The 14,256-nt window shown below is 40.7% G+C and overlaps 1 protein-coding gene across 1 annotated transcript in view; it reads left to right on the top strand.

Moving 5' to 3' along the window:
• Positions 1-14,256, top strand: part of SV2B (synaptic vesicle glycoprotein 2B) — a 79,190-nt gene that overhangs the window by 42,539 nt on the left and 22,395 nt on the right. Inside the window, exons 5-7 of the mRNA XM_019945975.2 lie at positions 988-1,077; positions 6,995-7,105; positions 7,901-7,989. Coding sequence (XP_019801534.1) covers positions 988-1,077; positions 6,995-7,105; positions 7,901-7,989 — 290 coding nt within the window. The remainder of the gene's footprint in view (positions 1-987; positions 1,078-6,994; positions 7,106-7,900; positions 7,990-14,256) is intronic.

Below are 14,256 nucleotides of genomic sequence, written 5' to 3'. Positions count from 1 at the left end.
TGGTCAGACAGGCAGGGCTGGTGGAGGGGCGATAGGACTTGAAGGCTCTTACAGCCCCAATTCTCAGAGTCTACTTATAAGCCTCCTTCTAGCTTTCTGCAGACTGACCCTCCTTGTTGAATTTCTTCTTTCATCCCGCTGATCAGGTTCCAGATGCAGCAAAAAGGTTTTTTATCCATGCTTATCTCAAAAGCTACCCTTCATTGTGTATGAGTTTCCTAGGGCTGCTCTAACAAAGGCACACAAACCGAGGGGCTCATAGTAAGAGAAGTTTATTGTGTCACAGGTCTGTTGGCTAAAAGTCCCCAGCCAAGGTGTTGGCAGGGCCACACTCCCTTGGAAGCCCTTAGGGCAAGCTTTACTTGCCTCTTTCAACTTCCGGTGGGTTGCTTGCATTTTTTGGCATTCCTTGGCTCGCAGCTGTTTCACTCCATCTCTGCCTTTGTCACCACACGGTGTTCTCTCTATGTGTCTCTGGGTCTTCACATGGGCTTCTTCTTATAGGGACACCGTTTATGTTGGATTAGGGGTGCACCCTACCCCAGTATGACCTCACCTTAATTAATTACATCTGCAGCCACCCTGCTTCCAAATAAGGTCACATTCTGGGGTACTGGCAGCTAGAACTTCAACATATTTTTAGGGTTGGGGACATAGTTCAACCCATCACATGTTGTGTCTTTGCTTTGTCCTGCCAGGGAGGAACATGACTCCCACCCTGCAGTCTATTCAACCTTAAACTATGAGTAGTTACTCACAGCCTATAATGATAATAGTACCCAGCATTTACACCTTGAAGGTACAACCTTACTATCCTTCCAAGATGGGCTGCGACAGAAACTTGTCCTAGTCTTTCACAAGCCCTAGATAGTAACACATCCATGGCCAATCGCCTCAGACTTGGGTATCAGCACCTGTTGGGCTTGTAGGGTTTTCCACCCCTAATCAGCAAAAGACTGTTCATGTCTCTCTCCTTGGTTTTACCAGATGGGCAAACACGACGAAGCCTGGATGATTCTCAAGCACGTTCACGACACCAACATGAGGGCTAAGGGGGCCCCAGAGAAGGTGTTCACGGTGAGTGCATGGTCACCTATGCCAACAGGAGGGGGCCTCTCCTCTTCACTGCTTTGGTTTGCTAAAAAATAATTTTATTATATAAGCATATCCCAGAAAATTTGTCAAAAGGGGAATAAAGCCCCTGACATTCCTATTACTGCATCATAATTATTCTTTGCATTTTGATGGATACCTTCTTGGTACTGCTAAGTGTTCAAATATGGCAAAGGGAAAACCTAGCTATATTCATATGGGGATAACCATATGTACATATATTTACATATATCAATGCATATAGATTATTCAGGAGTACTTATAGGCATTCTATATGTGTCTCATAGTATTCAGAATCATCCTTTTAACGGACATTAATATTAGAAACATTAACACAGTTTTCGTAAACATGTCCCCAATGTTAGAGATGCATATGCCCTGCTTTATTACCTTGTTCCTGCAAATATTGCTGCAATGAACCTTTTCCTGCACATAGTTCCTTTCCTTTCATGTTCTGGGTTTGTTTTCTAAGAGTAGACTCCTAGAAATAAAATGAGTGCCTCAAACAGCATGAGTATTTTTATAGCTCTTGAGATGCATTGCAAATTACATTTCAGTAGGGTTGCAATGATCTGTGATACCACCAATGATAGGATACCTGTTTCTCAGCATCGTTACCAGCATTGGCTGTTAGCCTGGATTTTCTTTCTCACTAGTTTAAAAAATGAAAAACTGGCCAATGTCAGTTTCCACGGGGAGGTCCTGTTAGTTACCATGAACTGTGCTCTTCCCACCAAGCTGTGGCCAACCACGAGGAATACCCACGGCAGGGTCCCTGTGCACCTGTCTGCATGACCCCCTTTTAGACCAACTCCAAATCCATTTCTTCAAGGAAGCCTTCCTGAGTTAACTCCCACCTACTCCAACTCACTGCTTTTGCTTCTTTGGCTTCTGTAATTTGAGTCTGGAGTAAAACACTTTTTCTTGTTAACCTGTTACTTGAAACCCCTGATTCTCAGGCAGGACCCCATAGCAGCTAAGAATCTACAACCTGAAGCCAGACCAGTCTGGGTCCAAACCCTGATTTTAACATGTTCTAGCTGTGTGGCCTTAGGCAAGTTACTGTCTGTGCCTTATTTTCTTCATTGGGAAAAGAGGGATAACAATGTCTATGAATACAGTTATAGTAAGGATTAAAATCAAGCACCTAAACTGTGCCTGGCTTAGAGTAAATACTACATAGATGTTAACTATTATCCAAATATTTTATGTCATATTTTTAAACAAATAAACTCAAATAATAGATTTTATAGAAAGTTGTCCAGTGGAATATTTCCCCAATTCCAACACTCCTAAAATTATCTAAAATATGGGACCAGTCCTTTTATCACAAACATTTATTAAGAAGCACCATTAACAATATTTATAGACTTTCCGGTTGGATAAACGAAATGTAATTGAAAATAGAACTTTTAGCTAGTTCATTTTCTTAATCCTTCCTCAATTAACTTTCTTATTAAAAATTTCCCACACTTAAAAAAAAAAGGAAGAAGAAGCACAATTAGCAGAGCTACTCCAAATGAAAGATGATAAGGGAACTGGTGGTTCTCCCAACCTCCCATCCCCGCCGCTCCCTGTGATGGGTTTTCATGCTGCAGCTGGACTGCAGGTCTGGACCCCAGATGCTAGCAGGAGCGCCCTGTCCCCTGGGGTCTGGGTATGCTTGGTTCAGTCCTGCCTCCCACCCCACCCATTCTATAGCCTTCTCTCCAAGCTCCTGCTTATTCCTAGGCGATGTTACTGAGTCTTCGGGTATAACCTCTGCTTTTAGTAGATTTCACCCTTTCTCAGGAAAAGGGAATTAAAAAGGTCACGGGCTCAGTATTTCCAAACTGACTTGATGATCATAGTAATTTTGTAGAAGAGGATGACTGGATGGGCCAGGAAAAAAAAAAAGAAAAGGGGGCTTCCCTGGTGGCGCGGTGGTTGGGAGTCCACCTGTCGATGCTCGGGACGCGGGTTCGTGCCCCGGTCTGGGAGGATCCCGCGTGTCGCGGGGTGGCTGGGCCCGTGCGCCATGGCCGCTGAGGCTGGGCGTCTGGAGCCTGTGCTCTGCGATGGGAGAGGCCACGGCAGTGAGAGGCCCGCGTACCAAAAAAAAAAAAAAAAAAAAAAGAAAGAAAAGAAAAGAAAAACAGCCTGAAAGTGTTCCTGACCTCAGACAGCTGGGCAGTGGCTGGAGTCAGGAGTGATACTCAGCCCTGCCGAATGGGGTCGTCTGCTAGGATCCTGTGTGCTCCCCTCTGTAGACGGTACTCACAGTAAACATGCTCAGGGGCCTGGAGGAAGAGCTTAGGGTAGGCCAGGCTCTTAGTGTTCATGGTGAGCCCTGGATGTGGCCCTCCTCACATCCACCTTGGAGCTGATGGGGTTCAGGACATGATACCCCAAGATATGGCACCTCGGCATATTGAATATCGGAAGCTGAAGGAGCTTGAGAAAACAGCAGAAGTAGAAATGTCACTCTGACCTCCCCCTGCTCCCCCTTCTTCCCTGAAACAGGCCGTAAGTCTCCCACATGGAAGGTGCTCTCCGGGCACCAGGAGGAAAGAAGACATTGTTCTCAGCAGAGATGGGGAACTTAGGGCCAAGAAGGCTGTATCAACAAACCTTGTTAAACTAACCCTTATCGTCCTAATTACTTCTTCACCATTTCTTCACCCTAGCCCAAATCCCTTTGTCTTGTCAGTTCTTCACAAATTTACTGTTTCTACAAGGTATAAAAACTTCCTGGGCTGGTCACTTCTTCAGGGCTTCATTCTCTCGTGAAGGCTCCCACGGACATGTAAAAATTCAGTAAAATGTGGATGCTTTCCTCCTGTTAATCTCTCTTTGCCAGTTTAACTTCCAGACCCAGCCAGGGAGCCTAAGAGGGTAGAGGAATACTTTCCCCTCCCCTACAGAGCCCTGGCTTTCACCAGCCCCTGTCGCTACCTCACAAGCTTCTGAACAGCCCCCTGGCAGGTGTCCACTGGGTGGGTTGAAGTATTCCCCTGAGAACCCATGCTCTGCAAGGCTGGGGTGAGCACAGACCACACAGACTGCATTCTACTTTAGACTGAAGCAAAGACAAGTATCCTAGTTAATTGTAACTTAGAGTAATTATGCTTTGCAAGTTGTCAACACGCCCACTCCCAGATCCGGAGGGAATAGGGTGTTATTTTCCCCAGGAGCAAAGCAAAGACAAAATTTGTATTTCCTTCCCCTCTCCCCCACCCACACCTCAGGCACGCGGGATCTTAGTTCCCTGACCAGGGATTGAACCCGCGCCGCCTGTGGTGCAAGCACAGAGTCTTAACCACTGGACCTCCGGGAAGTCCCATTTAGTGAGATTCTTAACGTGCTTCCTGACTTGGGGTCAACCTTCTCCTCGGCCTCTTTCGGCTGCAGCTGGGTTCTTGGTCTCCCTGGGATACCTAATAACACAAAGACCAGTTCCAGCCAAGAGTCACACTGGAGGGCCTGCTGCGTTCTCTCTCCTGTGTCCCTGTGTGGGCCTGGGCAGAAGAGCATTTGCAAAGGCCACACACCCAGGAATGGCAGGACCAGCCCAGGAGGCTCTGGCATGCTTACATACCTGTGATTTTTAGGAAGAGCACCTATGCTTTTACCAGGTTCTCAAAAGGGTATCCGGCCCTCCCAAGAGAAGAACCACTGTTTTCAGTGTTTAGAAAAACAAAGCCGAGCCCTCCTAGGCTCAGGGCTTGGGAATTAAAGAAGCAATTGTCCCTAATTCAGGAACTGTATTTCCCCCTGTGGATATCCAGCCGCATCTCTCTCTCTGTCTCCTCACATTCTCAGTCCCTTGGCTGAAGGAAGAGATGGAGACACTTACGACTAAAGCCTTTTCTCCCTAGAAAGAAAGGTTTGTTGGAGGAGGTGATAGAAACTGGTTTTGAATTTTTTGAGTACACTCTTCTATTTTGCTCTGAATTGGTCTGCATGCACAGACCTTGATAACTTGGCTAAGAGTTTGTGTGGTCAGGAATCTCCTTAACATGATGGTTAGTTATAGAATGCAGTGGTTGTCTTAAACATTGATTAAACTGAAAATCGCTGTCTTAATGAGTCAGGATTGCTCCCTGGGGCTACCTGCTGACATTGGACAAATTAACACTTTCCGGGGCCCTTGGGGGAGCCCTGAGATATACAGCCTTATTTCCATTCCCTATCTCTTTGATTTCCTCCAGGAAAACCAGGGGTAGCAAGGAAGACATAATTTCTCTCTCTTTCTAAAAATTAAGGTATAATTGACAGATAACATTATATTAGTTGCAGGTGCACCACATAATGATTCAGTTATTTGTATACATTGCAAAATGATCACCACAATGTCTCATTACCATCTGTCACCACACATTTAAAAACATTTTTTTTCTTGTGATGAGGACTTTTAAGATTTACTTTCTTAGCAACTTTCAAGTAATGAATACTGTATTATTAACTATAGTCACCATGCTCTATGTTACATCCCCATGACTTATTTTATAACTGAAAATTTGTACCTTTGATGCCTTTCTCCTATTTTATCCACCCATAACCCCTCTCCCCTCTGGGAACCACCAGTCTGTTCTCTGTATCTATGAGCTTGGTTTTCTGTTTCTGTTTTGTTTTGTTTGTTTGTTTGGTTCCAAATATAAGTGGGATCATAAAGTATTTGTCTTTCTCCGTCTGACTTATTTCACTTACATAATGCCCTCGATGTCCATCCATGTTGTCGCAAATGGCAAGATTTTTTTTTTAATTTTTTGTGGCTGGGTAGTATTCCATTGTGTGTGTGTTTGCGTGGGTGGGTGTGTATCACATTGTTATCCATTCACCTGTTGATGGCCACTTAGGTTGTTTCCATATCTTCACTTTTATAAATAATACTTCAGTGAACATGGGAATGCAGATATCTTTTCGAGTTAGTGTTTTCATTTCCTTTGGATAAATACCCAGAAGTGGAATTGCTGGATCATATGGTAGTTCCATTTTTAATTTTAGGGGGAACCTCTATACTACTTCCCATAGTGGCTGCACCAATTTACACCCCCACCAACAACGCAGAAGGATTTCCTTTTCCCCACATCCTTGTCAACACTTGTTATTTCTTGTCTTTTTGATAATAACCATTCTAGCAGGTGTGAGGTGATATCTCATTGTAGTTTTGATTTGCAGTTCCCTGATGATTAGTGATGTTGAGCATTTTTTTTCACGTACCTGTTGGCCATCTGTATGTCTTCTTTGGAAAACTGTCTATTCAGATCCTCTGTCCATTTTTTAATTGGATCTTTTTGTTTTGTTTTTTTTTTTGCTCTTGAGTTGCATGAGTTCTTTTTATATTTTGGATATTAGTCTCTTATCAGATATATGATTTGCAAGTATCTTCTCCCATTCAGTAAGTTGCCTTTTCATTTCGTTGATGATTTCCTTTGCTGTGCAGAAGGAGGACATAATGTCTTTTATTCTGCTGTGTTTTAAAAATGTCTTGCATAGCAAACCCCCTTTCCTAACACACACACACAAACACACACACACACTGTTGCCTATATGGGTTCTAGACTTCTGTGATGTTAATATCCATTAAGGATAGACTTGTGAATTTTAAGGTGGAGTCAACTCTACTATGGGCAAATCAGATATAAACAGGAATTCAGTGTATTTCCCAAAGCCATAATTGAGTGAAAAAACTCTGATTCATTTTGTCTGCAGTGGGACATAGCCACCTGAGAAAGATCCCTAAGAGATGCTATGTACAATTTTGGCTAAGAATTACTGAACTGTAGGGTCACCGAAAGCTCCTCTAGCCCTAAGTAAGTTAATAAAGTCAGTTACATTAAACTAAAAATTGAAAAGTCAAAGTGGGGTTAAGATTCTCTAGCCAATCTTTGCTTTACAGGTTTCCAACATTAAAACTCCCAAGCAAATGGATGAATTCATTGAGATCCAAAGTTCAACAGGGACTTGGTACCAGCGCTGGCTAGTCAGATTCAAGACCACTTTCAAGCAGGTACAGCTGGGGACCTGGGGTTGTTGAGAGGGAGGCTCTATGGAAATCTGTAACGTCAGTGGATGAAGAATAGAGATCCTGAACACCCCCATCAGCCCAAGACAGTGTGGTGGGCAGGAAGCTACCTTGGATAGGGACTTTTGGGTCCTAGCCCATGCTTACCTGTGAGCCCTTGAGCCACAAACTATAGACCTTCGTTTCTTTCCTTTGTTCTTCCTTCCCAAGGCAGAGATTTTGAATGTAGGTGCAATGTCTAGTCTGAGTAAAAACCTTTCTCTCTAGCACCTTCTCATTAAATAATCCATAGGAAGAAAGGAGTGGGTTAAAGAAATGACCCCTTTGAGATTTGTTGGTGATTTCTGAGAAAGTCTTCTTGAAGGGCAAGGCTCCTGTGAGGTGAATCAACTATTGAACACTGAGGCAGTCAATGGCCAGAGTCTCCTGAGCCTGGATAACCTTCCTGGTGTAAAAGGTGGTTCAATGTTTGGAATATCACCCATTCCCACTGGCGGGGAGCAGAACTCACTGCTCAAGGCTATTCACTGCCTTGACATCTCCACTCCGTGTGCTTTTTGTCACATGCATGGAGCATTGTTGTGTTCCCAGGTGCTACAGGACGGTTAGAAGTTGAGACCAGCCAGTAAGAAGAGAAGAGGCTTTCCTTGTTATTTGAGCAGAATTGCTGCCTCTGGAAGATAATGGGTTCCTAGGCAATTTAATAGAAAATATTAAAAATGAGCTCTTCCAAGTCACAAGTTTCTGCCTTTAACAACCCATCTCTTCTGTGTGTTATAGGTCTGGGAAAATGCTCTGTACTGTGTGATGGGGCCCTACAGGATGAACACGCTGATTCTGGCTGTGGTCTGGTTCACCATGGCTTTAAGGTAAGCTCTGTCTTCCTTAAGTTCATTAATTTCCTCGCACTTCAGGTGCCTCATCTATACACTGAGGGTTACAGTTGGTTCTAACTTACAGAGTCTGTGTCAGATTGGATGATTTTGGCTCTAAGTAACAGGCAACCAACTCTAGTGGCTTCTACAACTAGGAAATTTCTGATCCTTTTTTAAAAATTTTGTATTTTATTAAAAAAATTTTTTTATTATTATTCTTTTACATCTTTATTAGAGTATAATTGCTTTACATTGTTGTGTTAGTTGCTGCTGTATAACAAAGTGAATCAGCTATACATATAAATATATCCCCATATCTCCTCCCTCTTGCGTCTCCCTCCCACACTCCCTATCCCACCCCTCTAGGTGGTCACAAAGCACCGAGATGATCTCCCTGTGCTATGCGGCTGCTTCCCACTAGCTATCTATTTTATGTTTGGTAGTGCATATATGTCAACGCCACTCTCTCACTTCATCCCAGCTTTACCCTTCCCCCTCTCCGTGTCCTCAAGTATATCCCCTACATCTCTGTCTATTACTATCATGCCCCTAGGTTCTTCAGAACCATTTTTTTTTTTTAGGTTCCATATATATGTGTTAGCATACACTATTTGTTTTTCTCTTTCTGACTTACTTCACTCTGTAGGACAGACTCTAGGTCCATCCACTGCACTACAAATAACTCAATTTCATTTCTTTTTATGGCTGAGTAATATTCCATTGTATATATGTGCCACATCTTCTTTATCCATTCATCTGTCGATGGACACTTAGGTTGCTTCCATGTCCTGGCTATTGTAAATAGTGCCGCAATGAGCATTGTGGTACATGACTCTTTTTGAATTATGGTTTACTCAGGGTATATGCCCAGGAGTGGGATTGCTGGGTCGTATGGTAGTTCTATTTTTAGTTTTTTAAGGAACCTCCATACTGTTCTCCATAGTGGCTGCATCAATTTACATTCCCACCAACAGTGCAAGAGGGTTCCCTTTTCTCCACACCCTCTCCAGCATTTGTTGTTTGTAGAATTTTTGATGATGGTCATTCTGACTGGTGTGAGGTGATACCTCATTGTGGTTTTGATGTGCATTTCTCTAATGGTTAGTGATGTTGAGCAGCTTTTCATGTGTTTGTTGGCAATCTGTATGTCTTCTTTGGAGAAATGTCTGTTTAGGTCTTCTGCCCATTTTTGGATTGCGTTGTTTGTTTTCTTGATATTGAGCTATATGAGCTGCTTGTATATTTTGAAGATTAATCCTTTGTCAGTTGCTTCGTTTGCAAATATTTTCTACCATTCTGAGTGTTGTCTTAAGTTTCATTAGGTACCATTGGTTTATTTTTGTTTTTATTTCCATTTCTCCAGGAGGTGGGTCAAAAAGGATCTTGCTGTGATTTATGTCATAGAGTGTTCTGCCTATGTTTTCCTCTAAGAGTTTGATAGTGTCTGGCCTTACATTTAGGTCTTTAATCCATTTTGAGTTTATTTTTGTGTATTGTGTTAGGAAGTGTCCTAATTTCATTCTTTTACATGTAGCTGTCCAGTTTCCCCAGCACCACTTAATGAAGAGGCTGTCTTTTCTCCACTGTATATTCTTGCCTCCTTTATCAAAGATAAGGTGACCATATGTGTGTGGGTTTATCTCTGGTCTTTCTATCCTGTTCCATTGATCTATATTTCTGTTTTTATACCAGTACCATACTGTCTTGTAGCTTTGTACTGTAGTCTGAAGTCTGGGAGCCTGATTCCTCCAGCTCCATTTCTCTTTCTCAAGATTGCTTTGGCTATTCAGGGTCTTTTGTGTTTCCATACAAATTGTGAAATTTTTTGTTCTAGTTCTGCGAAAAATGCCGTTGGTAGTTTGATAGGGATTGCATTGAATCTGTATATTGCTTTGGGTAGTATAGTCATTTTCATAATGTTGATTCTTCCAATCCAAGAACATGGTATATCTCTCCATCTGTTGGCATTATCTTTGATTTCTTTCATCAGTGTCTTATAGTTTCCTGCATAGAGGTCTTTTGTCTCCTTAGGTAGGTTTATTCCTAGGTATTTTATTCTTTTTGTTGCAGTGGTAAATGAGAGTGATTCCTTAATTTCTCTTTCAGATGTTTCATTATTAGTGTATAGGAATGCACGAGATTTCTGTGCATTAATTTTGTATCCTGCAACTTTACCAAATTCACTGATTAGCTCTAGTAGTTTTCTGGGAGCATCTTTAGAATTCTCTGTGTATAGTATCGTGTCATCTGCAAACAGGACAGTTATACGTTTTCTTTTCCAATGTGGATTCCTTTTATTTCTTTTTTGGTTCTGATTGCTGTGGCTAAAACTTCCAAAACTATGTTGAATAATAGTGGTGAGAGTGGGCAAACTTGTCTTGTTCCTAATCTTAGTGGAAATGCTTTCAGTTTTTCACCATTGAGAACGATGTTGGCTGTGGGTTTGTCATATATGGCCTTTATTATGTTGAGGTAAGTTCCCTCTATGCCTACTTTCTGGAGAGTTTTTATCATAAATGGGTGTTGAATTTTTCAAAAGCTTTTTCCGCATCTACTGAGAGGATCATATGGTTTTTATCCTTCAATTTTGTTAATATGGTGTATCACGTTGATTGATTTACGTATATTGAAGAATCCTTGCATTCCTGGGATAAACACCACTTGATCATGGTGTTTGATCCTTTTAATGTGCTGGTGTATTCTGTTTGCTGGTATTTCGTTGAGGATTTTTGCATCTATGTTCATAAGTGATATTGGCCTGTAGTATTCTTTTTTTGTGACATCTTTGTCTGGTTTTGGTTTCAGGGTGATGGTGGCCTCGTAGAATGACTGTTCTTCCTTCTGCTATATTTTGGAAGAGTTTGAGAATGATAGGTGTTAGCTCTTGTCTAAATGTTTGATAGAATTTGCGTGTGAAGCCATCTGGTCCAGGGCTTTTGTTTGTTGGAAGATTTTTATTCACAGTTTCAATTTCAGTGCTTGTGATTTTTCTGTTCCTATTTTCTATTTCTTCCTGGTTCAGTCTCAGAAGGTTGTGCTTTTCTAAGAATTTGTCCATTTCTTCCAGGTTGTCCATTTTATTGGCGTATAGTTGCTTGTAGTAATCTCTAATGATCCTTTGTATTTCTGCAGTGTCAGTTGTTACTTCTTCTTTTTCATTTCTAATTCTGTTGATTTGAGTCTTTTCCCTTTTCTTCTTGATGATTCTGGCTAATGGTTTATCAATTTTGTTTAACTTCTCAAAACCAGCTTTTAGTTTTATTGATCTTTTTTATCATTTCCTTCATTTCTTTTTCATTTATTTCTGATCTGATCTTTATGATTTCTTTCCTTCTGGTAACTTTGGGTTTTGTTTGTTCTTCTTTCTCTAGTTCCTTTAGGTGTAAGGTTAGATTGTTTATTTGAGATTTTTCTTGTTTCTTGAGGTAGGATGTATAGCTATAAACTTCCCGCTTCATCTTGTCTATCTTCGTTCCCTGAAGTTTTCAAATATAATCTCTTCAAATATTTTCTCGGGTCCTTTCTCTCTCTCCTCTCCTTCTGGGACCCGTATAATGTGAATGTTGTTGTGTTTCATATTGTTCCAGAGGTCTCTTAGGCTGTCTTATTTTTTTTCATTATTTTTTCTTTATTCTGTTCCGCAGCAGTGAATTCCACCGTTCTGTCTGCCAGGTCACTTATCCGTTCTTCTGCCTCAGTTATTCTGCTACTGATTCCTTCTAGTGTAGTTTTCATTTCAGTTATTGTATTGTTCATCTCTATTTGTTTTTTGTTTAATTCTCGGTCTTTGTTAAACATTTCTTGCATCTTCTCGATCTTTGCCTCCCTTCTTTTTCCGAGTCCTGGATCATCTTCACTATCATTATTCTGAATTCTTTTTCTGGAAGGTTGCCTATCTCCACTTCATTTAGTTGTATTTTTGGGGTTTTATCTTGTTCCTTCATCTACTACATAGCCCTATGCCTTTTCATCTTGTCTATCTTTCTGTGAATGTGGTTTTTGTTCCACAGGCTACAGGATTATAGTTCTTCTTGCTTTTGCTGTCTGCCCTCCCGCATCCCATAGGTTTTGGATCATCGTGTTTTCATTGTCATTTGTCTCTAGGTGGTTTTTGATTTCCTCTTTGATTTCTTCAGTGATCTCTTGGTAATTTAGTACTGTATTGTTTAGCCTCCATGTGTTTGTGTTTTTTACGTTTTTTCCCTGTAATTGATTTCTAATCTCATAGCGTTGTGGTCAGAAAAGATGCTTGATATGATTTCAATTTTCTTAATTTACTGAGGCTTGATTTGTGACCCAAGATGTGATCTATCCTCGAGAATGTTCCATGCGCACTTGAGAAGATAGTGTAATCTGCTGTTTTTGGATAGAATGTCCTATAAATATCAATTAAATCTCTCTGGTCTATTGTGTCATTTAAAGCTTGTGTTTCCTTAGTAATTGTCTATTTGGATGATCTGTCCATTGGTGTAAGTGAGATGTTAAAGTCCCTGCTATTATTGTGTTGCTGTCAATTTCCTCTTTTAGAGTTGTTAGCAGTTGCCTTATGTATTGAGGTGCTCCTATGTTGGGTGCATATATATTTATAATTGTTATATCTTCTTCTTGGATTGATCCCTTGATCATTACGTAGTGTCTCTTGTAACATTCTTTATTTTAAAGTCATTTTATCTGGTATGAGTATTGCTACTCTAGCTTTCTTTTGATTTCCATTTGCATGGAATATCTTTTTCCATCCCCTCACTTTCAGTCTGTATGTGTCCCTAGGTCTGAATTGGGTCTCTTGTAGACAGCATATAGATGGGTCTTGTTTTTATATCCATTCAGCAAGCCTGTGTCTTTTGGTTGGAGCATTTAATCCATTCATGTTTAAGGTAATTATCGATATGTATATTCCTTTGACCATTTTCTTAATTGTTTTGGGTTTGTTTTTGTAGGTCCTTTTCTTCTCTTGTGTTTGCCACTTAGAGAAGTTCCTTTAGCATTTGTTGTAAAGCTGGTTTGGTGGTGCTGAATTCTCTTAGCTTTTGCTTGTCTGTAAAGCTTTTGATTTCTCCATCAAATCTGAATAAGATCCTTGCTGGGTAGAGTAATCTTGGTTGTAGGTTCTTCCCTTTCATTACTTTAAGTATATCATGTCACTCCCTTCTGGCTTGTAGAGTTTCTCCTGAGAAATCAGCTGTTAACCTTATGGGAGTTCCCTTGTATATTATTTGTCATTTTCCCCTTGATGCTTTCAATAATTTTTCTTTGTCTTTAATTTTTGCCAATTTGATTACTATGTGTCTCAGCGTGTTTCTCCTTGGGTTTATCCTGTATGGGACTCTCTGTACTTCCTGGACTTGGGTGGCTATTTCTTTTCCCATGTTAGGGAAGTTTTCAAATATAATCTCTTCAAATATTTTATTGGGTCCTTTCTCTCTCTCTTCTCCTTCTGGGACCCCTATAATGTGAATGTTGTTGTATTTAATGTTGTCCCAGAGGTCTCTTAGGCTGTCTTCATTTCTTTTCATTCTGTTTTCTTTATTCTCTTCCTCAGCAGTGAATTCTACCATTCTGTCTTCCAGGTCACTTATCCGTTCTTATGCCTCAGTTATTCTGCTATTGATTCCTTCTAGCGTATTTTTCATTTCAGTTATTGTATTGTTCATCTTTCTTTGTTTGTTCTTTAATTCTTCTAAGTCTTTGTTAAACATTTCTTGCATCTTCTCAATCTTTGTCTCCATTCTTTTTCTGAGGTCCTTGATCATCTTTACTATCATTATTGTGAATTCTTTTTCTGGAAGATTGCCTATCTCCATTTCAATTAGTTGTTTTTCTGGGGTTTTATCTTGTTCCTTCATCTGGTACATAGCCCTCTGCCTTTTCATCTTGTATATCTTTCTGTGAATGCGGTTTTTGTTCCACAGGCTGTTGGATTATAGTTCTTCTTGCCTCTGCTGTCTGCCCTCCAGATAGTTTTACCTCTTGCTTTGCAACTTTATAGTCCTATGTTCTTTCTCATGAGTAGCTGAGTTAGCTAAGACCTGCAACGTAGTGTTAAACAGTAGTGCTGATAATGCATATCCTGGTCTTGTTTCTTATGTTAGTGGTAATGACTGCAGTGTTTCCTCATTAAGAAAGATCCTGACTTTTGAGCTGAGATATATATATTTTTACATGCTAAGGAAGCGTCCATGAATTCCTAATCTATTGTTTTTATTGGGAATGAATGTCGTTTTTTATCAAATACCTTTTTGGCACCTATGGATGTAGTCATGA

This window comes from Tursiops truncatus, chromosome 2 (assembly GCF_011762595.2).
Source record: "Tursiops truncatus isolate mTurTru1 chromosome 2, mTurTru1.mat.Y, whole genome shotgun sequence".
NCBI lineage: Eukaryota > Metazoa > Chordata > Mammalia > Artiodactyla > Delphinidae > Tursiops > Tursiops truncatus.
The sequence above is the reverse complement of the archived record's forward strand: the minus strand, read 5'-3'. Positions and strand labels throughout refer to the sequence as shown.